This window comes from Phalangium opilio, unplaced genomic scaffold, assembly GCF_054372755.1.
Source record: "Phalangium opilio isolate 3A_F unplaced genomic scaffold, DU_Popi_V2 ptg000070l_1, whole genome shotgun sequence".
Lineage (NCBI taxonomy): Eukaryota > Metazoa > Arthropoda > Arachnida > Opiliones > Phalangiidae > Phalangium > Phalangium opilio.
Window position 1 is genome coordinate 9,957,745 of NW_028324182.1, and position 24,926 is coordinate 9,982,670.

The following is a 24,926-nucleotide window of genomic DNA, read 5'->3' on the forward strand; positions in this document are numbered from 1 at the left end:
AGTGACTATTAAACTCCGAAATAAATAAAGCCTAGGGGCAACTGTCCGATTTCTCGCTGAACCGGGGTTTATGTGCGGAAAATTGCGTTGATTGTAAACATGGCAGAGGTATCAAAAAGAGAAGCCAGAAAATCCGCCCTTAAAAACAGAATTCAATTAAAAGAAAAAGAACGTACACTAATTAAGCAGGTACATAGTTGATTAAAAAATATAGTTTAGTAAAATTGTTTCTCTAACGATGTTAAAAATAAAAACCCGATTCCTTACGATACAACGTTAAGCCTTGGCTTCCTAATCTTCTTAAAAATCAATTTTGTTTTTGTAAGGTAAGAAAAATATTGAAGAAAGACAACAAAGAAAGAACATGCGATGAGACAAAATTCCTCCAAGAATATCCCGAAGCGGTATCTCAAGTTACTGAGAGAATATCTAAACAAGCACAGTTCAAAGATCGTTTAAAAGAGGTTGAAGATGAACCCCTTGATTTAGCTGCTAAATGTTGCTTATTGGCAGAAGCAATAAAAAATGCAGATTTTGTTGTGGTATACACAGGCGCTGGAATAAGCACGGTATGAAAACTATTACCTCTTATTTTTCTAGCCCAAACTATTCTAATAATTAATTATATAATGAAATATTTAGGCTGCAAAAATCCCTGATTATAGAGGACCCTCAGGGGTTTGGACCCTTTTGAAAAAGGGTCAAGAAATCAAGTAAGGAACTAACTAAATAAATAAATAAATGGGTAATGGCAGCCCTCTGCCTTTGACTGTATTAAGCTCTATGGGGAAATAACATGGGGTGCCATTAATCTATTAAAAGTAAGTATCATTTCTGATAAAAATCTAAATAAATCAGGTACCGCGATTTATCAGAGGCCAGTCCTACATTTGCTCACATGGCTATGTTTGAATTATACAAACGTAAGCTAATTAGACACGTAGTGTCCCAAAACTGTGATGGTCTTCATATGAGAAGTGGTCTACCTCAAAAGGCATTGTCTGAAGTTCATGGAAGCATGTACATTGAAGTATGTAGTTGTAGCTCTAAAGCCTACAAAAAAATCATCCCTTAAAATTAATTTAACTACTTAATTTAACAGGTTTGTACATCGTGTAAACCAATGTGCCAATACATAAGAACATTTGATGTGACAGAAAAAACTTCATTACATCGCCACAAAACTGGCAGAAAGTGTGGAGTGTGTTCTCAAGATTTGAGAGACACCATTGTGCATTTTGGTGAAAGGGGAAAGTTGAAATGGCCCTTAAATTGGGATGGAGCTGCTAAAGCTTCCAAAAAAGCTGATTTAATTTTGTGTTTAGGGAGTTCTTTGAAAGTGAGTTTCAAAAACGTATCAGGGTTCATACAAACCTGGAAAAATCAGGGAAATAAATAGTTGACAAAAACCTCAGGGAAATTTATAATTTGTAGTAAAATTCAGGGAAAATCAGGGAAATTTGAGTCAAACAGGGACCAAGTAATTAAGAAAAATGTTCATAAACATAGCCTCCATAGGATTAACATTACACTAAATTTTGGAGGCTCATAACTCTGGTTATATTAGAGATAGGGAGATGTCCTTTGACTATGTTATAGTCCATAGGATACTCCATACACGGGAAAAAACCTGGAAAACTCAGGGAAGTATATGGGGAAAAGCCTGGAAAACTCAGGGAAATTTGTTTTCCTAAAGTTGTATGAACCCTGAGTATATTTTAAACAATTACTACAGTCCTTGTATTACGATTTAGGTATTGAAAAGATACCCTTGTTTATGGTTTTCTGAGGGAGAGAAAGCTTCTATATACATAGTCAATCTTCAATGGACACCCAAGGATGACAGTGCAGAGTTAAAAATTAATGGAAAATGTGATGATGTTATGAAAAAAGTCATGGAATATTTAAAAATTCCAGTTCCAGAATACATAAGGTGGTTTGTTTGTCTGTTTTCAATGTTTTAAGGTGTTTTTTTTTGTCTGTTTACAGTGTTTTAAGGTGGTTTGTTTGTCTGTCTGTTTTCCAATGTTTTAAGGCGGTTTGTCTGTCTGTTTTCAATGTTTGAAGGTGGTTTGTTTGTTTTCAATTTTTTAAGGTGGTTTTTTTTGTCTGTTTTCAGTGTTTTAAGGTGGTTTGTCTGTTTTCAATGTTTTAATGTGGTTTGTTTGCATGTTTTCAATGTTTTAAGGCGGTTTGTTTGCCTGTTTTCAATGTTTAAGGCGGGTTTTTTTTGTCCATTTTCAATGTTTTGGGGCGGTTTTTTGTCTGTTTTCATGGTTTTAAGGCGGTTTGTTTGTCCGTTTTCAATGTTTTACACTAACTATAACTCTTTTTAAAAACTATTTACTAGGGAAAAGGATCCCTTATTTGCTTTAGCCACTCCTTTACGTCCTAGGGAAGAAAAAACTGCAACCACAAACCGCCTAACCAAAGATGGAAACAATACCATTAAATCTAATGATAGCCAGTCCTCATCTGAGGATACAAAAACTGAAACTGGCATTGAAATGAATTCATCTAATGGTTCGGGGGGGCTTTTATTATCAGAAAGTAGTAATACTACTAATATTCCATTTTTGGAAAAAACTGAAATAAAGTCGGAAGATTCTCAAGAAAGTCAAGATGATAGTGATGTACCGGAAAAAAAGGTAAAAACAGCTAGTGGGGGATGGTATGGTAAAGGAGTAGCTAAAATACGTAAAACTAAGATAAAAAGGTAGGGAATAAATTATCATTAAGTGATATGCAAATGTAATTGATCTCTTTTTGGAAATTATTTCAAATAACTCCTTTTTTTTGTCAATAATTTCCTTCAATATATAATTAATTCCATAATGATAGGAGGTTTAACTTTAATCAGTATTTTTTGCTTATTTTTTTTTAATATAACACTAATTATCTTTCATCTATTTATGTAACCTCATATTGATTTTCCTAACTGGTTTTTTTTTCTTGTTATTTCTACTTTGTTGTTGTTGTAAATCAGTGGTGTGAGAGTCCCATTTTTTCGGTTTCGAGCCGAGTCCGAGTATCAAAACTAATTTCTTATCGAGTATCGAGCCGAGTCTCAAAAATTCTTTCGAGTATCGAGTATTTAGATAGGTCAAATTTTGGTTCTTTCGAGTAATTATCGAGTCTCAAATATTGACTTGTCGAGCAGTAATTTTGTAAATTTCTTGAAAATAACGAAGATGTTCAATTATCTAATATCTAACTAGTTCAGAAAGATTGCTAGTGATCAATTAAACATTGAACAGGTGATTTTCAAAATAAAGGCTCATGAGCTCATCTTCTGCTATAGTTGTAAGCCTCGGACTAGAGTATTTAAGATGTTAAAAAGCTACTCGAATCTGTCTCGAGTATCTCAATGTGTTGTTATCGAGTATCGAGTCGAGTACTCGGCTCGATACTCGAACCGAGTACTCGAACTTAACGAGTACTCGCACACCACTGTTGTTGTTTCATGTAAAACAATATTTTTCAGTTTCTTTTTATAAAAGTCACTGATGCCTGTGATATAATTTTAAGTAAAAAACAAACAAAACAAATTTTGGCTGTACAAAACTTTTTACCTCATGAATTCAAAATAAAAAGTTTCTTTTTTTTTTAATAATAAATATTTCTTAAGTTGTCACTTAATTATTTTATCAGGATTCTCTCGACACTCATTTATTATTTCAGGAGTTATTTCAATAACTTTAACTCCTAATTTTTTTAATTGCCTAATTTTAGTAACTAGTAAACCAACTGGTTTATGGTTATGGTTATGGCTTGTACAGACATACTGATCTAATATTTCTATACTTGTTAAATTGTGAAGCAGGGAAAGGTTTCCCAAGTCATGGTCATGAGGGACATGGAAAGACTTAAGGAGACTGTTTTTGGATACAGATATCACGATACTAGCTAATTGAATATGGGGTAGAAGATAGAGACATTTAATTTGGTCATCTGTTGAGTTCAAATATGATTTAAGTATCGATGCAAATTCTATCAGACTTTCTCTCTCGGCTAATTCTTTATGAAGCTGTCGATTTAACTTATTAGAAACTTTTCTAAACATATCAGGGGATAAAAAGGAACAGTTTTCAGGATTTTCAATAGTGGAGGAACAATGAAGGTAGAATAACTGATGAAGGGGTTTAGTTCTTGATGATTTTAAACATTTCTGAACCAAACCATCATTGAACGCCACGGACAACAAATGTTTCGGATATAAATTATAGATGCTTAAAGACACAAGAGAGTCTATAAGGTAATGGGGATTTTGGTGATCACTGGCCACAATTGTTTCAATAGATTTTGTAAAACATTCCAAAGACGTATTAGAACATTTGTGATGAACGTGACTTAATGCCCATAAAAATCTTGCAATATCTTTGGATCTTGGGTGTATTGAACCATGCAATTTTCCAGATGTTTCTAATGAAAGGTTCTTTTTCATTGCTTCTTGTAAAAGAAGTACGCCTCTTTTTTCAAGCTCACAAAAAGCAGGTTCATTGTAATATCTAACATTAGCAAAGGCAGCTATGAAATGTGCACATTCTGTGAAGTTCCAATTTTTCGCGTTTAGAATGATGTAATTTGATAAGTTTCTCCATAATTTAAGGTCCCAGAACTGTGAATACCTCATTGCTTTTAAGATATTCACAAGCATGAAGGTATCAACATGTTCAAATGCATTGTCTTCTTCCAATAATAAGTTTGTAACACGCTCCAAAATTACTGTAGGAACCTTCATTTTGAGTTTGAACAAACATTGGCACACCAGAGTTAATTCTTCTAATGTTATCACATCTTTAAAAACCTCCAGACGTGTACTCAAGTCATTCACCCACATAAATCTCGATTGTGATGCAAAAAATAGCATCATTATCACCTGAGGAGACATTGTTTCTTCTAATTTTCTTTTCCAGAAATAAGTTATCCTTGAATAAAATTTTTGTTGTCCATTGAAAGCTTTCAATCCCAGTAATAAATGCCATGTTGAAAGTATCTTTAAAGATTGAGATATGTCCATTTTTGAAGCCAAAGACACGCACTTTGAATCCAAATTGCAAAGCATGTTTTTAAAGTTGAATGAAGGGTCATATTTTGACTTTAAAACTAAAGCAACTATTTCATTTTCAAGGGAAGTTACTTCTGAATCTATTTGTGGTTTTCCAGATTTACTTTTGATTACTCCACTGATCAAATCATTGTATTTTGAATTTGTAACAAACATATTATAAGAATAAATGATGAACTTATCTTCCATCCTTGAAGGTGGAAGAAATTTTGTATCAAATTTAGGTTGGATATTTTGGCTGTAATGACAGAAACTCCCTAGGCTTGTCAACCATTTAGATTTATAAAGAGCACTCCAAATTTTTAATGTAGAAATCCCCGTTTTCAAACTTTTTTCACACCATATCCCATACATTTTAAGAAAGTTTATATTTTAGGGGCATCAAAGTGGCACATGTTTTTGTATTTGGTCAAGAGCTCTTGTTTTAGGATCAATTGTTTTCGAAGAGCTTCTAATTGTTTTAATTGGTCTTCCTTACTATAGTTTATTCCAGGAAGTTTTTGGATGTGTTCCCGGCATTGTTGAAGCTTAGTTCTCAACTCTTGAAGTTTTTGACTATTATCGAAGCTTTCTCTGGGTTTAGGGCTGCTATCATTTAAGATATCCCTTTCGATGCTCCTACGCGTGATTCAATTTAAATATGAATCAGCTTTAATCTTGGATCAAAGCTTAAATATCTTAAACTACAATTATTTGCAATAGGGACTTGGCAATTCGGGCTTAACTCCGCCCCCAGCGCCATTATGGTATGTTTTTTTAACAGAATGAAAGCTACATAAGCCCCTCCTCCTGGTATGTTTTTTAGCACTAGTGGAAGGTAGCCTGCCGTTGCATGACGTAGTACTGCCAAGTCCCTATTATTAAACCTAGCTCTAACTGTTCTCACCCCTACCAAGACCAAGGCTTAGCTAATAACAATTCATTACTTCCCTCCAACTAACATATTACTTCTACACGTTAAATTCATAATTCTGAGCAATGTAAAACCTATTTTTTATATTTACTTAATAAATTTCATATCTTACCCTCTAATTATGTCATAAACAATGGGCAAAATGTCTTGATTAACCTCGTCTGTCGCCATTTTTACCTTATGTTACTTGCAGACGACAATCTTTAGGCGCGAGTTAGATAGCCAGGGTGGGAAATTAGCAATGAACAGAGGTCTATATTTTGTATATATCAGTCTACTCTAGACAATTGTTCGATTGGTTTCTAGAATTTTTGAGATTCATTTTATAGTATTTGGAATTTTGGTTATTCTTTGTACTATAACCTTTTTTTATACTATAAAGAGGGTTCATTATTTTAGTGAATAAAAAAATCCAACAAATTGTCTTCGCTTATTTCCGTCCCAGTCCCTCCCTCCGACTCCCATTGTTGTTAACCCTAAATGTCATAGAAACGCGCGTATGTCGTTGTGCACTTGATACTTATTTTGGCGGGACTTTTAAACTAATCGGGACACGTGTATCTAACTTACTAGTTACCATTTCCGATAGAATTTTCCCTATGTCAAAAGAATTTCTGCAAAAGAAACATTATTTCTTTTTCAGCGAGCTACAAAATTTCTCCAGCGAGTTGCCTGTGTAATTATTATTAATTATAATTTGCTCCCAAGAATTATCAGACGCTGTAAAGCTTATTTCTTCCGTTCCTAGATCATACCAGCAGAGATTACCATACGAATTACTCTCCAATCTAGCAAATTCCTTGCTAGATGATACCATTTTCGAAATAGTAAGAGGTTTAAAAGAGATACAACAAATGACAGAGAGGCAACTCATAGAAAGGAGAATGAAACTAATAAACACTAATAAAGGTATTGGAGCCCTACAATCCATCCCGTCTTTGAAGATTCTCAAGTAGGCCTAACTCTTTAATTCCAGAACTAAAAAATGAACTCCTGAAGAAACACAGGGATCAATTATCAGATGAGAACATGACATTGCCTCATATTGCCACTGCTGTACTTGCAAGGCAGGAAAAGGAGAGAGAAGTAAGTAAAATTGAAGTAAGCAACACTAAGCCTAACAATGTAATGTTAAACAATTCTTCAGGATCTGGACAATTACTTGGCTGATACCGAAACAAGGCTTGATATGAAAATTGTCATGGAGTTGGACCAAACTGTAATTAAACGCGATATACATTTGGAATGTACTAATTTCCTGTTTGACAATCCATGTTGCAAATGATAATTTTCATTGCAGGTGAGCGATCAGCAAGTTACCCTACACAAAGCAGGAGTTCCTGGTTTTTACGTGTCAAACAATCCTAATGATATTCGTATTATGATGTACCTACTAGATTTTATAAACAGATTACAAAATAAAGAAATGGTTGATTTTTAACCCATGTCTGATGTTCCTTATTCTAACAAAAACACTCGAAACGAACCATAGGCCTAAATAAAAATATAAATAATGAAGGTTTACATTACACTGACGCTATAAAAATATAACGGTATATGTTGGCAAGCTGCCAAATTCGATAAATACGCCGCTACAAGTACACTCGCGTACATTGTAGTGTCTCCTACGCAACGGTAAACGGGGTAACCTCGCTCGTTTCGCCTTAGGAACACGAGGAAAGTGCTTCTTTTAACTCTTTCGTTACTAAACCTTGGAAATCTCTAACCCTTTAGTTCCCGGAGGAAATGAAAGGGAAAGGATGCGACGAAAAAAGTGAGCTTTCTCTCTATTTCTAGCAAACGGGAGTCGCGTGAAGGACGTCGAGAGGCCCCTCAAACCTTTTTACCCATTTCCAGGGCCGTTTCGAGCGCGCTTACCCGATATCGAACGCAGTCAGGGCCGAACCTCTCCGCAATTTCATTATTGAAGGGCACGAAACAAAGACTGGGGGCGATAGTAAATGCCCTTAATTACGCCATATTTTTTCCTAGTAAAAAAAAACTGCCTCTCATAATGGTTTACTCGTACACGCGCTGGGGGAAAATTTAAACGATTAACCGTGATTATAAAAAAACTTTGAACACCTGTCTATCGGTAATGTATTAAAATAGGCCATAACCGTAGAATAACAATAAAATGAACCTAAAGTTATCAAAGGGTAGCGTTTCTCCTTGGGAAAGTCCTATTATAATTAAAACAGGGCCGTGTGAACGAAAGAGCACGGATATCTCTGGTATACAGGTAGCATCATCGCGCGCAAATGGGGTGATCGACTTCTATCCAAGCGATTTAACATTCGTGGGTTCATGGTAAAAAGAGATAAAGCGATGGCCTCGGAAAGAAAAAAAGATATTCCAGGGTGACCCTTAGTTACCCCGAAGCCGCTCGCGTACGAGGGACCAAAGACTTCTCTGGGATGCGTCCTTGCGCGGGTACGTCTTCCCAAATCAAGAGGGTCAACGCTCCTCCGTACCCAAGGAGAGAAAACCCAAAATAATTGTCCTTGACCGAGACCTTCGCTTCTTCTCTTCTCTAGAGATGAGCCCACTATCGTCTTAACGGGGAGAATTTTGGAAGAGTCCAGTATTACCAAGGCCGTAATTAAAATTAACAGAACTAATAGCGTTTTGAAGGTTGCTGGAAAGTTAGTAAGCCTGGAGTAGTTAACTAATTAGTTGAAATTTTGAACAAGAATTAGACAGTTTGGTTGATAGTTTCTTCAGTGACCATAGATCACCAATTATAAGAAATTGCCTTGAAACGCTAAACAACCCCAAGCAATCAATTAGTTCCATTTGTTGACCCTTCCACATTCTTGAACAAACCCAAAATACCCAATATAGTAATTACAAACGGAAACCAAAGAGTTAAAATAGAATCTCAAGTAAAGAAGAGTCTATTTCGTTCGAATTTCACGTCACGGTTGCTAGGTAACCGGTGTTTGGAATCGTCCGGAGTTGGTGGTATGGCTTCTCCAAAAGATTACCAGAGTTCCAGCAGAGAAGATCGGATAGGCCCGTAAAAAACTTAACCCGGGTGAAGCCATAAGGAGAGGGGAAAAGGTGTACTTCAGAATAGACTCTTCTGGAGGCCGACTTCTCTGTACAAATGGAATCTACCTTATCCTTGGGGCACGAAACTTAAGTTCCCACGATTCCACCCGCAGTTCTCTCTCTCTCTCTCTCTCTCTCGCTGCGGCATAGATCCAGTCCAGTCAGAGACAAATTAACTAACAAGGACAGCTCAGTAAAAAAAATTACTATATGTCATTTGGGGTATATAACTGAATTATAAGATAGGGCAACGAACGTTTTTTCCCTATAGTACAGGATGGAGGGAATGGTAAATCATTGTCCTTCATATTAGTTTGTCTAGGATTTTTAAGTCCTTCGGGGTTGGAGGCAAACTAGACGGCTTAGTTGCAGTACTACGGGAGGCGCTATTACCTAAGCTTACCAGATGAGTCTATTGTACTTCTCCCGCGTTCTCCAGTCGCGGAAGCCAGGGGGAGGATGGATTGATTCTTCCTCCGACGGAACGGTCTTTTTGACCCAGTTCTACATTAGGATCGAACTTCCCTACCTGAGACGGGTGCCGCGACCTCATTTTCACCCTCCCGCTTCCGGTAGAGTTCCGGGGACACGGCCCTCCCCGAGTAAGGTACGGCGTTCTGGTGGCCTTCTCCGATTGTCCTCTCCACCCGACCTCCTAGATTCGCCCTCTCTTTTCCATACAATAGCCTTCGAAGCCGTTTTAAAGTTGAAAATGGTAACGAAAGGGGCAAATAAACCGCCCACGCACGCCTACGCTTTGCTCAATTTTCACCGTATTGCGTAGCGGAAGGATTCAAATCGCGGGGGATGTGAAGGTGGTTTCAAAACCATTTTAAAATTTCTTTATAATTTTTTTTTTTAAATTTTAAATTTAGAGTGTACTAAAAGGTCAGGGTCATACTGCTACCGAGAGGTTAGCTTTACCTCGAGGTACGGACGAGGCCACTATCGAAGTTCGGATAACAATAGATCACGGGGATGCTGGGACGGGACAGAAAGAGAGAGGGGATAAAAGCGTGCGGAACAGTCTATGTTGGGGATCAATAAAGTCTCGGGGTAGTGAGGGATCGATGAATAGGTATGGCCCGTCCCAGGGTGAAATATTATGTAAGGCGAAATTTGGCGTTCATGGCGAGAATTGTACGCAGGGATTGGTTATAATAGCTATGAAAATTGATAAACCAAATGCAAATAAAGGATTGGAGTCCCGCGGACCTCAACTTGGCTACATTTAATATATAAAAACGCTGCTAAATTAACGGAAGCTTATGGAAGGATGCAACTTCCCGTAAAGGTGATTAGCTCCTCGAAATTGATAAGAGGACAGGGGTGACCGCCCCGGGTGGTAAAACTCCCGTCTACCCCACTATTTATGGTCTGTGAGACACAACAAGAATGATCATGTTTGTTTCCATAGCAACTTCAAAAGGTGTACAGAAAGGCGACCATATGTCCTTTTCTAGCCTTTGATCGTTAGTATCAAAATATTAGACATGATGGGTCTCCTAGGGTTTAAGCACATTTGTCTATTCCATTCTCTCCTGAATATTGATTGAACTGTGCAATACGAGTGATGAACCTTTAGACCATTGTGATCATAATAAAACATTTCTAACTGAATCAAACAGAAGGCTATATTTGTATTATAATTCCCTCTAACTGAAAGAGAGACAATGAGTCTAGCCTCGTAACAATAACGATATTAAGGAGGTTGTTCCAGAGCGATAATTTTCAAGGGTAGACGTTCCCTATTAAAATGGGGGCCCGACTCCTTTACCTATTAGCCGACATTCGCAGTCGGCCAAGCGGCGAGTAAGAGGGTGACCCTCAAGGCCAGCGTCCCCGAAAGTGGGGCGTCGGGACGCTTTCTGGGTCAAACTAAGTTCGAATCGACTATTCCGCGGGCAACTTGGTTCTCGGTCCAATTAAAACTCGGAAACTCTACTATATTTGACTCCCTCGAGACCTCGAAAAACGCGCGCGCGTATGGTCCAATTCTTCCAACCTTCAATGCCAGTTTATATACGCGCATTTTAAATTTCTCTATATACAAAACCATGATTATTTCTATACATAAATGAGGAAATATATCAACGCGAAGTTATTCGTAAGATAGTTTAGTTATGGAAATTTCAAGGCTACCGTGGAAACGGTTTTAGAATGTGATATGCAAGTCACAACTCTCAGATGCTATCAAAGACTTTGGTTTACAGTCATATAACCATAAGTTCATAAGATATGTTATATAAGTTTGTCACTGGTTACTGAGAGCTTGTCATGAAGTGACATAGGTCATAGATTCTTGTAAAGCGACACCTGGTGAGACGCTGTCAAAGGGTTAGGACAGACTAAATAGGAAGATGGACTGCAAAACCGAGTTTAGTCATTTCTCGAGTCGTTCTTGAACAAGCTCTCAGTAAGCTCTAGCACTACGAAGTATAGGTAGTGTCATACTTATGGAGCATATCATATAATAAACTTATATGATATAACCTTAACTATTTCACAAACTTCACCGTGTATAAGTTCACAGGGTTCATAGAACTTTTGGAAAGCCGATATCCCTAACATTTGCAGGTTTTTTCCCACGTATTTCCAGGTGCAAGGCCACTTAGTAACTACTAGTGTGGTTATTTTTAGTTAGAGTAGGCAACCCCTTCAGGGCAAACTCACTAAAGCCTCACAAATTCCCCTTATTTCCCTAAAATAATGAACTTCCCCATAGTTTTTAGTCAACAATTTAATTCCTGACATTTCCAGGTTCCCCATGTTTGTATGATCCCAGAGTTATATATTTCTTTAAACATTTCGGCTTAATCCATTTCTGATTAAACGTTAACCCTATACAAAAGTACCCAAACAAAAATAATGGAACCAACCGGGAGCCTACATTCTTACTGGGGCTGCCCTTGGATGCAATGGTGACGAAAGTTCCTCACACAACGCGATGTTGAGAGCTTAACGATATTTTTGACCTTATTCTAATTCGAGAGCGTTCGAGTTTAAAGTACCCGTTCGTAAATAAAATCACCAAGAAAGAGAGCTAGCTAGGTGGAGGCGTCCTTTATAATAGGAGCCGGGTCAACGGAGTACAACGAGGAATTTTTAATGTCAAGATATCTAGGAATGAGTGTCAAGAGCCCGGCCGCGCGCGAGCGGTCAAGGCTTTTCCTTGGCGTCCCGAAATCCCACTTTTTCTCCGATTAATCCCTTTTATTTAAAATAGATTTCTAGAACGACGCTCGATACCCGAACCGAAACGCCCGCCCGAATCTAGAATTCTAGACCTACTCTAAATAATCCTTGTAGGTCGATCACCAACAACGCGCCTAAATATTCAGGGACGAGAGAGAAAGCGAAAACTATTTCCAGGCCTAGAGAAAATGAAAACTTTCGTCTTCAATATTGAGGAAAAGTTCTTTTATACAATTATTTTTAACATTCTTGGGTTAATGACACGTTATGTGACACTTACCAAGGGTTTTTAAAGCGTATAGAGAGCTTTCAGTTGGAGAAGGAGCTTAGTCTCGTGACATAATTTACGCTGCCATATTGGTGGGTTTAAAGCAGGAATGAAGCTGAGACCACCCAATATGGCTACCAGAATAGCGGTAAGACTTCGGAAAGCTCTCTATAGGTTAGAAATACCAGTCCCCCACTTGTATAGTGACACCGGAGCCATTTCAACAAACTCCCATAGGAAATACAAGTCATTTAAAAAAGACGAGGCCTAATTGTTGTAAATTTATGGTGAAATTTGAATGAAAAGTGACGTCATTTCGCGAGAATACGCACCAAAAAAGTCCTGAGAAAAAATACCATGCATGGGCCTCGATAGGTTAAAGAGGCAGTGCCCAAAAAATAGGGCCCTAAAATAATAATTACAAAAATCCTAATCGAAATAATGTGATCATTTCTGATTTATCCCTCCATTGACCTATCTGGGTACTTAAACCTTTCGCCTTTATTTTATTAAAAGGTTACCTCTTCTAAGACTTTCGCTAATGAGCGAATCGCACGATGGTGCGATTAATTAATTAATTGCAAATTAATTCAGCAGGTATAATGACGAAATTCCCCGGAATTCTTCAAGCGTATTATGGTCGATATACCTTATACAAAAAGGGGCGGTGATCCCGGGCCATAAACCATTATTTTGAATACACGCCGCGCAACGTTGAAAGCACGAACGAAATAAGCCATAGGAAACGTTACGTAACAATAGGGAAGGGAACTATTCTATTTCACTTTTTGAGGGAAGAAAGGCGGTCTATATTAATTCGAAAAGGGGGGAGAAATAAACTTTTCTAGTGGTTGTGTAACTAAATATATATGTTTGGAGAAAAATGGAACACTCAAATCTACCCGCGCCATATAAAATGAACTCTCCCATCTCACCTTAAATTCAAAATGGATTTTCTCTCCCGCCACTGGTATATTTTCTCTATGCCTCAATGACGAACTCATTTTTAATCCTACTCTAATCAGAATTGCATTAAACCAAAGTTATCAAACTCGCTAGTCGTCAAGTCTTATATCATTATTCTACAAATTTTGTAGAATCCATAAAATGCAATTTTACGTATTAAGATTCTATGATCTCTTTAAACATTTCTTTTGGTTGATTTCCATGAAATCCGTGAGGCTTATTAATTAACGAGACATTTCGCGAACAATGCAATTAAGGGAATCTCGTGAAATTTGAGCCTTTGAGGCGAATTTCACGGAATATCACGAAATTTGAGCCTTTGAGGCGAATTTCACGGAATATCACGAAATTTGAGCCTTTGAGGCGAATTTCACGGAATATCACGAAATTTGAGCCTTTGAGGCGAATTTCACGGAATATCACGAAATTTGAGGCTAATCTCGTGAAAAAGGGGGTAATATTAATATCATGAAATAAACGTGAAGTCAATCACAAGAAGTCAGTGAGGAAATCACCCAAAATATTAAATCGTTGTGGAAAAAAGAGTCGTCTTTTGAATATCTACGTCATTTTTTTGATACAAGCAATGATAACTTCGGTTTTAGCTACATCCGTTTACAACCTCTATACTTTAATATCACGCTTGAACGAATGAAGGGGGTCGCGTAGAAACCCCTGAAAAACGATTTCACTAATACATTAAATGAGGGTCGCGAGTCGGGGGTGGCGTAGGCGCCCGCCTATTAATCGAATTTAATCAACCCTTCCTTTCTTCCCTTGGGGCCATTTACCACTTTCTCTAGCGTTGCCATTCAAGGAAAGGATCTAGGAATCCAAGAGAGAAAGAGAGAGAGAGAACTGAGAGTGCTCCCGAGAAAGAGGCCCTTTACTCCCTTATAGCCTAGAGCCTCGAAGCGCAGCCTTGGTCTTCATCTAGCGCCCTTGGCCGGGGCTCTCTCGGGCAACAAAGACCTCGAAAGATAGGGTCGCGCCCCAAAAGGGACGTAACCAGGGTCAAAAATGGAAAGGCTTTCGACCTCCTACAAGGCCACCGCCTCGTCGATTCGTTTTGCTTGCCTTTCATATATTGGAGTTACAATTAAAATCATTTAACAATGGGTTTTAAAGGCGCGCACCGCGTTCGCACTATAAACTTGAAATATCGTCAATTTTTATTAAACTATACAACGATATATTATATTATATTAAAGTTAGGGGTGAAATCACTCGTGAAAAGCCGTGTACATTTTTTTTATAAACTAATAAGTTTAATTCATACTGAAACCGAATATATTATATCTAATATTATTTAAATTGGGTGAAGTCCGTGAAATCTGCGTGAAACCATTATATTTATGGCGGTAAAAGTCGCCATTAAAAAATGTACAAGGGAATTACAACATGAAATCGCAGGAATTTCATGGAATTATCTCACGAAACCGGAGGAAATCTCGTGAAATATATCTTTTCAATTCAAATTAAGGAGGAATTCAATGAAATAATCACAAGAAATCAGTGAGGAAATCACCCAAAATGTGTAGACTTAGAAAATACATTAGAAAAATAAATCTGAAATTTAGCAACAATGTACGCGATTTTCACGAGTGACACGTAGCCAAATTGCTCTGTACTAATATAGCCACCCATTATGAAATTAAATATGCAAATTTTACAGTGCGAACGTTACTATTAATATCAAGAAGTGATATCTAGTTTATTAGGGAGAAGGTATAAGATGTCTACGTATTCGCGCGCCATAGTCCCAGTCCCCCTTTCAAAATACAAGGGGGGACGTAAAAGAAGGCCGGGCTATTTCGCGCCTATCCTCAGTCGGAAAATACTACGTAATTTTCGTCATTCGCGTCGAGCTGACGTGAGTTTTCATGAACCAATGAGATGCTGGTTGTAATTCAGAGGAGGGATTAACTCCGGACAGGCTACGTTTGGAAATGTGGCGAATACCTTCTTCCTAATAAACTGTAGATATCACTTCTTGTTAATATCAATGCAGAGTAATATTATCCAAGGCATTTTTAAAAGGTTTGTTGGGAAGTATATGAAAATAATCAATTTAATCGTATACTGAATGCGACCTGGTTCTCAGTTCTCTCTTATCTCGATGGAAGAAGCCACCACCAATCCGACGGGATTAAAATATAAAACAACCCCTTGACTCTTTCATCCCCTGAAATACGGGCTTCTCTACTACAGAACCTGACTCTTCCTAAGAGGTTAAAAGATACTCTAGGGAACGATGAAACCCCGCTGAAAAATAAGGGCGTTCGTGTATTTAATGCTTTCTCCCAGCTCCCAGTTTCATTAAGGAGTATTAAAATGGCTTATGGACCACCATTAATTAAAAGCGTCATTTAGATTAACTCCGCATCAGGAGGAGAGGAGGATGGTTGGAGGAGAACCGGGTCTTCTATCACGCGTATATAATAATTGTGAAAACGGGTTTTTATTTTCAAACAGATAATATTTCTAATTTGCTATGCCTATATATATACGTACGAGACGGGGTTAATTTTTTCACCCTAATTTTCTTTTAAATGACCTCAGCAGATCCGAAGCGCGATGGAACTCATTAATTGTATTATTATTATTGTTATAACTGGTCTCTTTTTCTTATAGCGCCACGATGCCACTTCGTTAATAAAAAGGGAAGATGAAACTGGGCAGATTACCATTGGGAATAAAATGTGCGATTTTAGATAACTTTGACATAATATCTATATAGAAAACTATTCTAATCTCCTCTCTCATAGCTCTGTATATTCTTCAAAATATGACGTATTTCGCTATAGTGTGCAGACAAGTGTTGTCTGTCATTTGAGAGCGCGATTCAATCGCTATCTATACAACAGATTGAAAAGCTTGTAGAATTCTGTTCGATTCAGTTCTGAGGTGCTCTAATAACAAATTATTTACTGGCAACTCTGAAGCGAGGTTAAAGTTCATAAACGGGGGGGGGGGAGAGAAGAACTAACCTACAGAGAGCCCTGGAACGCCACGCCTAAGTTTACAACGGAGAGGAAGATGATTAAATTTCTGTAGCCCGTTATCAACTTTTACAGTTAAAACTATGAATTTGAGGAAAAACAGAGCGAAAATAGGCATATCTATGGTTCAAAATTTATGAAATATGCAAAGGAATCTATAGCTTGTAAAATTTCCGGGGAATCTCGGGAAGAAATGGTAATTCATCAACTGACCGTCAGTGAAATTCATATTTTCCACCACTGTTTCACGCTCCCTTTTATGTCATTTCTAAGATCCAAAGAGGACAATTCGGGTTTTTTTACACCTACGCTAGACAGGTTTCTCTTAAAGAAGCACGTCAAAATCCCCCCAATTATCTCTGCCGCCGAAATTCTCACAATTAGAGGCAATAAGAATTATTTTCTCTCTCTCGTCCCTGAGCTTCTCTTAATTAGAGACTTCCCTCTCCTATTCTCTTCCCATCCAAAAAGAAAGAAAGAAAAAATGTTTTCTTTGCGTTCCACCCCCCTTTGCAGCTATGCTATATTTCTCTTTTATTATAATTTCTAAACGAGCTTTGAAAATTCATTCCACGTTTTTTTCCGCCCTCCTTCAAAAAGAACCAAACGCAACGCGAAGAGCAAGTAAATCTATTCCTAAAGGTTATGAAAAGTTTGAGGTCGGTCACAGAGCTACAGCCGCCGCGATCTTTGAGAACGATTTTAAGCAAAGCTAGTCTCTTCTAAACAACTAAATAGAACCCTAGTTCCTGTTCAAAACGATTTAGCCAACCAATAATAAGCCCCCTTTGAACGTTACTGGTTATTATACGCACCGCGGTGCTATTATAGATCGGCAGAAGTAATTTTCTCGTTCAATATGGATGTTTCTCTCTCTCTCTCTCAGCTATTATGAAACTCAACTCGAGCCTGACACAAAACTTTGAGCCTCTATTTCCTGTCTTCTATTCTGATTGACCCTACTACAGCTAACGTTGAATGCGGACAAACGGACGTGCACTGTCGTGCAGTGCGGGGGAGTATCTAAGTACCTCTTACTCTGGCGGGGAAAAAAATAATATCGTGATCCTCCAATGAAAGAGGATAGTGCATGCATACGCGTGTGTTATTTAACGACTACACAGTGAGAGAGCGTACGTTTCCGTGCACCGTATGTGTTTATAATAGATCCGCTAAAACTAAACGAGAGCTCAGCTAAGTTATTTTTGCCGAGAAACGTGACCCCTGAACCCAAGCGTGGATTTAAAAAAACATGTATCCATGCAGCATTCTAAAAAGAAACATTCCTTTCGGTGCTATGATAAACTTATAAAACCTTATCGAAAATTTCGTTATGGAAATATGTTAAAAATGCCGGTAATTTTTGTGTGATATGAAGTGTGTATTCACTCGAATCTCTAGGAACGATTTCTATTTTTGTGCGTGCTATTTATAAGTGAAAATACTGGTGAATTTCTTCCATGAATACCGCTTCATTATCGTAGCCTTTAAAACAAGCCATTGACCAACAAAGAGGTTTGTGTTTTATCAGTTGTAATGATAAAAATATTTACTGTCTGGTTGTTTGAACCCCATTTTGTACACATGTCAACTATGATTGCGGTGTATCTAATTTTGTTTTTGGGTGAATCCCGCCTGAAATCTACGTTCAACGTATATTTTTTATGGGGAAACGCGAAACCTACATAGGGAATCACGTGAAATTTGAGGCGAATTTCACGGAATAAGTTTCGATCTCACGAAATTTGAGGCGAATTTCGTGAAGTATGGGGCATTTAGTGAAAATTAGGCGAAGAAAATTAATGGAAAACAAATCTTGAGAAATCATTAGGAAATCACCCAAAATTACGCGGTGTACACTGCTTTGTACAGAAGTAAATTTTCACTCTATTCTGTTGACAATGCGATTGCATAACATACACTCAAATATTCATGGAAGAATTCTTAACTATTCCATATATAATAAACTGAAATAATGGATATTCTAACCGTTCTCCATTCCTACTTCTAAAATTAAATCTATCCCTGCTGAAATCTAATATACATTTTTTTCATTTTCAGAACCTCTCAAGCTACTCCATCATTTTGTGCCCTCATAAACCCATCGGCATTCGACTAAGGTTTACATTAACTCGGATATGTTTCTTCTAAAAACTGTATGAATCACGTCATCATTAACTCAAAGGTTAAAATAGAGGTGTTATTTTACCGTTACGAGGGGAAAGATTTATTAGTCATACTTATCGACGCGATCTCTCGGTTTGTGCATGTATGTGTGTGTTCGTGTAAAGTGCTTAAAACGTAACGTAACGTTGTTCTTGGCCTCAAGACTGAATTCAAAGTTTGAAGGGGGATAAAAAAAACCTAAACCCATCTCGGATTATTAGACCTTCGAACCTCTCAGGGAGAGAGAAAAAAAGAAAAAATTCCAACGGTCAAGTTACCCAAGAAGTTATTTTTCTAAAAGTTAAAAACTACGGTGATGTTGAAATCTTAGCGGGCATACCAAAGAAAGAAGAAAAAAAGGCGGGAAAAACTGTGAAGATTAGTTTCCACTTCGACTAAGTAAGTGCTGGAAGAGACCAAAATATTTCGGTACCATGTAGGATACGAAAAAAAAACGGGAATGGATTTTCAAATAAAACAAAGCCGCGACGGATGAGTCGCTATACATTCATCGCGTAATAATGAAGGAACGAAAATATTCAATTCAACGATGATGATGATGATGACTTTTTGTTATTAGTTATAACTTTTTATCTTATCAATGGTCACCTAGCGACGGGAAAACTATATACGTGTAGATTTGGATTTAGAAAAAGGACTTGAGACAAAGTCCGCTGATAACACCACCAGAAGCGTTTATAGCACCAGCAGCTAATTAGTGTGGTGGAAGGAATAACGGGACTGCTTGAGTTTTGTTGGTGCAACGCGGGCACCAGAAGAATTGTGTGGTCGAACAAAGTTAAAAACTTAAGGGCGCCTCGATTCGAACGATGTCATTATTGACCCACGGACTACATTATTTAATCATCGTGTTGTTCTGTCTATTCCGTGTCCCCGGCGCCTCATATTTGACTCATCAACCTCTTTCGCAAAATGGGCAACAAAGAATCGAGTACGACGCGATACGGGAGAACAAAGGGCTGACGGTTGCGTTTCCTGAGGAAATCAGTATCACCGAAGCCAAAAATTTGATCGAAAACGCTAAGGTATGAATAATAATATCCGTGGGAGGGGATTCGCTTGGGGATTTTTCGGATTAACACTGTCCATTTCCTTCCGTTCTTTAAATGTTCCATAAAGTATTAAGTGTGGAAATAAAATAATACCCCGTAAAACGCTCTATGACCTTTGAACTTGGGATCTAGGGGGGAGGGAAATAGAAGCGATAACACTCTTTGGAAGTGGTTGAATTTAGCCGCTAACGTAAGGCAAAATTTTTTATCAATGCTGAGAGTGGGTACTTCCGTCAAAATTTTCCAAAATTTGCCCTAGCATCATGAGATACCAACCAAACTGCCTAATATGTAAAGCACGGATGAGTACCATACTTAAGTAACCCTAACCTTCTGGGAATAAAAAGTTATTGCGTCTCACATACCAAACGAGTTCTGATCCGTTTTTACTAAGGGTACGCGAGATAAGATATGATAAGTATATACGTGTGTGGTTATTGTATTAGCATTTTTCCCTATATGATCTAATACCGCGGCTATATTTTATACTGCTTCCCTAAGATTGAAGGGTTTCATGTTTCGCGCCTTAACCCCCAACCGATTTCCTGGGCCTAATACCTTCCCTAAGACCATGAATACATAATACACTAAAAACCTAATATCACATTACTTTCTCCTTACCTTATGCATGTCCTCAATCACATTAATTTCTCCTTACCTTGCGCGTATCCTTTTCAGAAGTCCATAACCCATAATGGACTTCTGATATCCTTGAACTTACCTGATAACGTTTATCATTAAATAAAGTGGGTTTTCCTGGAAGCTTCGAAAGCTTTACACAAAGCCACGGGTGGTTTGACGAGCTTGGACGAAATAAACTTCTTAATTCCACGTTCATGGCCCATTTCCAATGGAATTTGGGACATTTTTAATCCACCTGTCTCGGTGTCCCGGGCCAAGAAGGAAACCTACGAGATCGCCGCGATACGTGTCACCTCCAACGACACTGAGTTCCAAGGCACCAGCGTCCATCCTCGACCATTGACAGTTCAGTACTCTAGTCAATGTGGAAAACCTGGAAAATACATATTGGTACCCAAGGCTTACTTCAACAGAATCCCGCCAGCTAGTGACCCGGCCTCCAGAGAGATCCATGGTTGGTAGTATTTCTACACAAATGGTCCTGGTCAGGTTATAAAATTCAACTTTTTCACCTGCCAGTTAAAGAATTAATCAAGGAATACGCCCGGTTCCGTTTCGGAGTTTTTGAAGAAAGAGGGTACGCGGATGACCTCTTGTATCCATTGTTTTCGGTTGTTCCCGGGTCAACCGGACGTGATAACCATACCGCGATACTTAATTCTTGTACCAATACCGAGTTGGTCATCGCGGAAAGGTTAGTGTCATAATTTGAACCCGTATATTTTGTCCAAACTTCCGGATGGTGATTTTTAAAATCCGTGATTAGAGACGCAAATGGAGGTAGTTGCACGGTATCTGTCAACGAAACCTCAGGCTTGCCCAATGACGATGGATGCTATATGGACCCCATCGTATCCCAAAACAAGGAAAATCAGGAGATTCAATCATCCATCATGTTTTCCCCGGAAGTTGCTCATGTAAGCCGAGAAATTACCACATAGGCTCTTGACTCCAACTCATAATTACCTAAATTAATGTTTAGGGACGTTTCTGCGATAAGGACAACACTGTTCCTCATAATCCAACGTCGCCCAACAGACAAAACGCGTTTTGCAACGGGAAATCCGTCATGACAGTCATTAGAGAATCACCCGAATTTCAGTTTGTCATGTAAGTTGTTCAACAAACCTAGAACACCGGAAAAATGGCGCTAATTTCGATTACTTTTTAAGGCCGAGCGCGAATCCGGCTATTCCGAGATTCAACTTTCTTCAAGAACCCGAATTTCGATTGGCTATTCTCCTGGACGTTGGAAAACACATGTTGCAATCGAGTCCGAATGATTTTCCATTGGAAAACATCAGACCGGTTTTGGAACGATTCTTTGATGAAGAGATACCGGCTAACATAACTGCCTACGCGGGTTCCTTCGACAGCAAGCCGTCGGTAAATATCTTCGAGGCTAAAATTACCGACGGCGATCGACAGTTTCTAGTCAACAAACTTAGCGCCTCGACTAATGATCCGAAGGACTCTTGTCTTCAATGCGCCTTGGAAGCCTTACTTCGGAGTTCCGGCGACTACCCAGTAACTGTCGCTGCTATTACTAACGCTAAAATAGGGGATCCGACCACCTTGAAGGGATTGCTGGATCAAAATCCACAAATAAAGTTGAATTTGATCATATATCCATCCGGAGTGACGCTCGATCCAAAATTAAGAGAGACCATCTTGTCAAACGCGGGAAAGGTCATTGACGTCAAGACTTCCGGTGCCGTGTCCACCGTTGTAAGGTTACAAGAGGCCTTCACCAGTGTCTTGGGGAAAGAATCTCATAGAAACGAGGTAAAGCTGGTCATTAATGGTATTCTGTCCTGGAATTACTTTAACCCTTTTATCTCCGCAGATCACCAAAGTTTCACTTTCCGATATGGACGCGCAAAGCGTTCCATTTTCGTTGAGTCAAGTCGAGGGAATTACGAGATTAGACATTTGCGCCTATCAAAATACGACGCGAGGCCAAACTGTATCAGTGAACAAGAACAGTCTCGTTGTCACTCTGGGTGACGAACAATACACGGTATTCAACTCTCAGGAAGGACAACTTCAAATCCACAAGTTCGGAGAGAACTGTCTCGCCTATTGCTTCTCCTTTTCCGCTGAAAACGTAATATTTTGCCACTTATGACATTGGTACGACGTTTACATAAGCACCTTTTTTCTCGTAGATCGCGATGGAAGGATCCCTGAATTTCACCGTGACGGGCCCGAGCGAAATCATAGTTAAAGTTTGGGTAGTTTCATCAACTGATTCCAAATTCACATCGCGGAAAATTAACCTCCGTTCTTGGTTCGAGTGGGTGAAAAAGGTGAATGTCTTAAGGACATAAATTGGATATCAATATTTAAAATTCTTACTTATTTTAGGACAAAGATGTCCCCAACGCGATAATTATTTACGCCGAACTTCGTCAAGGTACGCGTCCTATCAGAGGCGCCGACGTAACCGCCAAAATTAGCCACGCGGGAGAAGAGTCCAAAGGACACGAGTTAAAGCTATACGATAATGGAGCCGGTGGTAAGATACCGAAATATGGTTGAGCACGTTACCCAACATATAACTCACGAGGTATACCCGGCACAGATCCTGACATAAGGGAATCGGATGGTATTTACAGTCGTTACTACAGCGCATTTAGCCAAACCGGTGGGTACACCGTCAGTATCTTAGCTATTGGAGACGCCGGGAAGGTACAAGTGTTGGAGCAATTCCCTATTCAAGATTTCTCGAGGACAGGTACATCACGCTTCAAACTTTTAAAATTATTCACGGTGTTAACCCCCCCCCTTTATAACTAAGGCCCGAGATGGACCCCGCTGGAAAGTTTCCGACGTTCCCTATCAGTGGCTGAAACGTTTCAAGTCAACTGGGAGATTCCAGAAAATTTGGATATCTATCCACCGAACCGTATTATGGACTTGAGAGTCCTGGAAGCTAAGGATAGAGAAATTGTACTAACATGGACTGCACCTGGAAACAATTACGATGATGGTAAGAGATCGAAATGTTACCACCATTTATAACCTTGTCTAATAACCCTTTTAACCTTGAGCAGATACACAGGCTGCTGAATACAATATCAAGTATTTTACAAGCATAGACGACGCTCGATTACGGTTCAACGAAACCGGAAATGAAATTGGTTATTGGCAAGTAACCGCGGGGCCACCGTTAAAACCGGATAAATATGGCCTGGTTCAAACCGTCAACTTAAAACTTGATAAAGATGAGAAAGGGGGGCTTCTTTATTTCGCCCTAACTACTTCGGACGCGAGTAACAACACCTCCCCGGTTTCCAATGTTGTCGTCGCTTACCTAACGACTTTGGAGGAATTATCGACTGCTGTACCAATATCTACAGAAACCCCGGGGAATGCAACGTCGAGTAATTACGAGTCTGGTGGTTTGAACAGTACCGAAATTGGGCTTATTGTCGGGTAAGTCCTTAATTTAATTCTTAAAACTGTACTTCTGACTAACGTTACGCGGGTTATTTTAGGTTCGTTTTGCTCGCCGTTATTTTAATAATAGTGGTGGTCATAATGGTGATATACCTGAGGCGTAAAAAGGCGAAAAAAGAACCCGAAACTATCACTTCCATGATCCGACCCAGGCCGAACCCTACTAACCCACCTCTGGCGGAACCTAAACCTCTTGGCGGAGGAGACCCCAAGCCATCTTTCGAAACCCCACCGCGTAATGGTAACATCCCAACTCGATTCGCCCCTGATCCCCCGGACCCTGCCCGTTTAAGCGTGGCCAATGGTGATCATATTCAATCCTGGCCGGCCGAAACTCTCCTTAGTCATTACGACCGCGTGCAAGAAGCTAAACAAAGAAATCAACCAAGGCCCATTTTATCCGTCGTTGACCTTCTCGAAAGTTTGTCCGAATCGAACAGTTCGGTGGCTAGCGTCCCAATTCAACACCAGAATGGAACTTTACAACATATGAGACGCGAAAATGGTTCAGCTCCCCCTCCTCGATCCGCCTCGCAATTATCCAGCCATTCCAAACAAGTAACGCAAGTTTGACAATGACCTTAGCCTCGTGACCGAGGTCAACCCTAACTTGACGTATTATTATAGTCTATTAAAACGTGCCATGGGAACTCGTAACACCGTTCCGTTTCAGTTCATAATAATATACCCTTTTCTAATTTAATTTTTAAACCCTAATTACGTTCCTAGATTCAGATAAAACTGACGGTAGAAAAAAGTAAACAACACGTTTCCCGCCATTGTTTAAAATAAAGACCAATATACTGGCAAGCTAGAGGGTATTTGAACTTTTGGAGGGAAATTTCGAGTTTATTTTCCAAACGTTTCAGCCTAATTAAGTCCCTAATAATTAATATGGGAAACTCTTTTTAAAGACGAAACACTTGAATTAGTACTAGTGAAAACCAAAGATAAAAGTCCAGTTTTATAAAATCCTAAATAACATTGAAAAGTATTTTTTAAAACCCTGTATATAGCAAACTTTAAAATCAAACCAAATTAAATGATCAAATTTATCCATGTAAATATTTTTATAAAATAGTAATAAAATATTTGATTGTTAATCATTTTAATTAAA

General features: G+C 38.7%; 5 protein-coding genes across 5 annotated transcripts; 3 read left to right on the forward strand and 2 right to left on the reverse strand.

The window, feature by feature from the left end:
* The first annotated feature begins 26 nt into the window (after window positions 1-26).
* Sirt7 (sirtuin 7) lies at window positions 27-3,607 on the forward strand. Its single transcript, XM_089843005.1, has 7 exons — window positions 27-189; window positions 327-569; window positions 643-713; window positions 859-1,030; window positions 1,103-1,339; window positions 1,755-1,933; window positions 2,351-3,607. Exons 1-7 carry the CDS (start codon window positions 100-102, stop codon window positions 2,718-2,720), a joined length of 1,362 nt encoding a protein of 453 aa, XP_089699131.1. The 5' UTR covers window positions 27-99; the 3' UTR covers window positions 2,721-3,607.
* LOC149661480 (non-canonical pre-mRNAs endonuclease FASTKD5, mitochondrial) lies at window positions 2,836-5,422 on the reverse strand. The gene has a single exon (XM_089842995.1). It carries the CDS (start codon window positions 5,420-5,422, stop codon window positions 3,632-3,634), a length of 1,791 nt encoding a protein of 596 aa, XP_089699121.1. The 3' UTR covers window positions 2,836-3,631.
* MED9 (mediator complex subunit 9) lies at window positions 5,342-6,195 on the reverse strand. The gene is made up of 2 exons (XM_089843031.1): window positions 6,094-6,195; window positions 5,342-5,686 (listed from the first exon to the last, which is right to left on the reverse strand). Exons 1-2 carry the CDS (start codon window positions 6,150-6,152, stop codon window positions 5,434-5,436), a joined length of 312 nt encoding a protein of 103 aa, XP_089699157.1. The 5' UTR covers window positions 6,153-6,195; the 3' UTR covers window positions 5,342-5,433.
* Window positions 6,196-6,445: 250 nt separating this feature from the next.
* Window positions 6,446-7,428, forward strand: gdl (gonadal protein gdl). The gene is made up of 5 exons (XM_089843027.1): window positions 6,446-6,657; window positions 6,730-6,890; window positions 6,958-7,067; window positions 7,129-7,200; window positions 7,282-7,428. The coding sequence occupies exons 1-5, from the start codon at window positions 6,581-6,583 to the stop codon at window positions 7,420-7,422; spliced, it is 561 nt and encodes a 186-aa protein (XP_089699153.1). The 5' UTR covers window positions 6,446-6,580; the 3' UTR covers window positions 7,423-7,428.
* Window positions 7,429-19,032: 11,604 nt separating this feature from the next.
* On the forward strand, window positions 19,033-24,926 carry LOC149661483 (calcium-activated chloride channel regulator 1-like). The gene is made up of 13 exons (XM_089842969.1): window positions 19,033-19,678; window positions 20,453-20,801; window positions 20,867-21,041; window positions 21,114-21,264; window positions 21,330-21,457; window positions 21,520-22,132; window positions 22,194-22,454; window positions 22,516-22,656; window positions 22,715-22,865; window positions 22,932-23,084; window positions 23,148-23,339; window positions 23,404-23,785; window positions 23,848-24,926. Exons 1-13 carry the CDS (start codon window positions 19,463-19,465, stop codon window positions 24,380-24,382), a joined length of 3,447 nt encoding a protein of 1,148 aa, XP_089699095.1. The 5' UTR covers window positions 19,033-19,462; the 3' UTR covers window positions 24,383-24,926.

Excerpts from the sequence above, each read along its gene's own strand:
- Sirt7 (XM_089843005.1), top strand. The coding sequence starts at position 100 with ATGGCAGAGGTATCAAAAAGAGAAGCCAGAAAATCCGCCCTTAAAAAC. Across the intron at positions 190-326 it reads AACGTACACTAATTAAGCAG|GTAAGAAAAATATTGAAGAA; the intron begins GTACATAGTTGA and ends TGTTTTTGTAAG. Across the intron at positions 1,934-2,350 it reads CCAGTTCCAGAATACATAAG|GGAAAAGGATCCCTTATTTG; the intron begins GTGGTTTGTTTG and ends ACTATTTACTAG.
- LOC149661480 (XM_089842995.1), bottom strand. The coding sequence starts at position 5,422 with ATGTATGGGATATGGTGTGAAAAAAGTTTGAAAACGGGGATTTCTACA.
- MED9 (XM_089843031.1), bottom strand. The coding sequence starts at position 6,152 with ATGGCGACAGACGAGGTTAATCAAGACATTTTGCCCATTGTTTATGAC. Across the intron at positions 5,687-6,093 it reads GTTTATGACATAATTAGAGG|GAGCATCGAAAGGGATATCT; the intron begins GTAAGATATGAA and ends AATCACGCGTAG.
- gdl (XM_089843027.1), top strand. The coding sequence starts at position 6,581 with ATGTCAAAAGAATTTCTGCAAAAGAAACATTATTTCTTTTTCAGCGAG. Across the intron at positions 6,658-6,729 it reads TTCTCCAGCGAGTTGCCTGT|ATCATACCAGCAGAGATTAC; the intron begins GTAATTATTATT and ends TTCCGTTCCTAG. Across the intron at positions 7,201-7,281 it reads TCATGGAGTTGGACCAAACT|GTGAGCGATCAGCAAGTTAC; the intron begins GTAATTAAACGC and ends TTTTCATTGCAG.
- LOC149661483 (XM_089842969.1), top strand. The coding sequence starts at position 19,463 with ATGTCATTATTGACCCACGGACTACATTATTTAATCATCGTGTTGTTC. Across the intron at positions 21,265-21,329 it reads TTTCCCCGGAAGTTGCTCAT|GGACGTTTCTGCGATAAGGA; the intron begins GTAAGCCGAGAA and ends ATTAATGTTTAG. Across the intron at positions 22,455-22,515 it reads TCTCCTTTTCCGCTGAAAAC|ATCGCGATGGAAGGATCCCT; the intron begins GTAATATTTTGC and ends TTTTTCTCGTAG.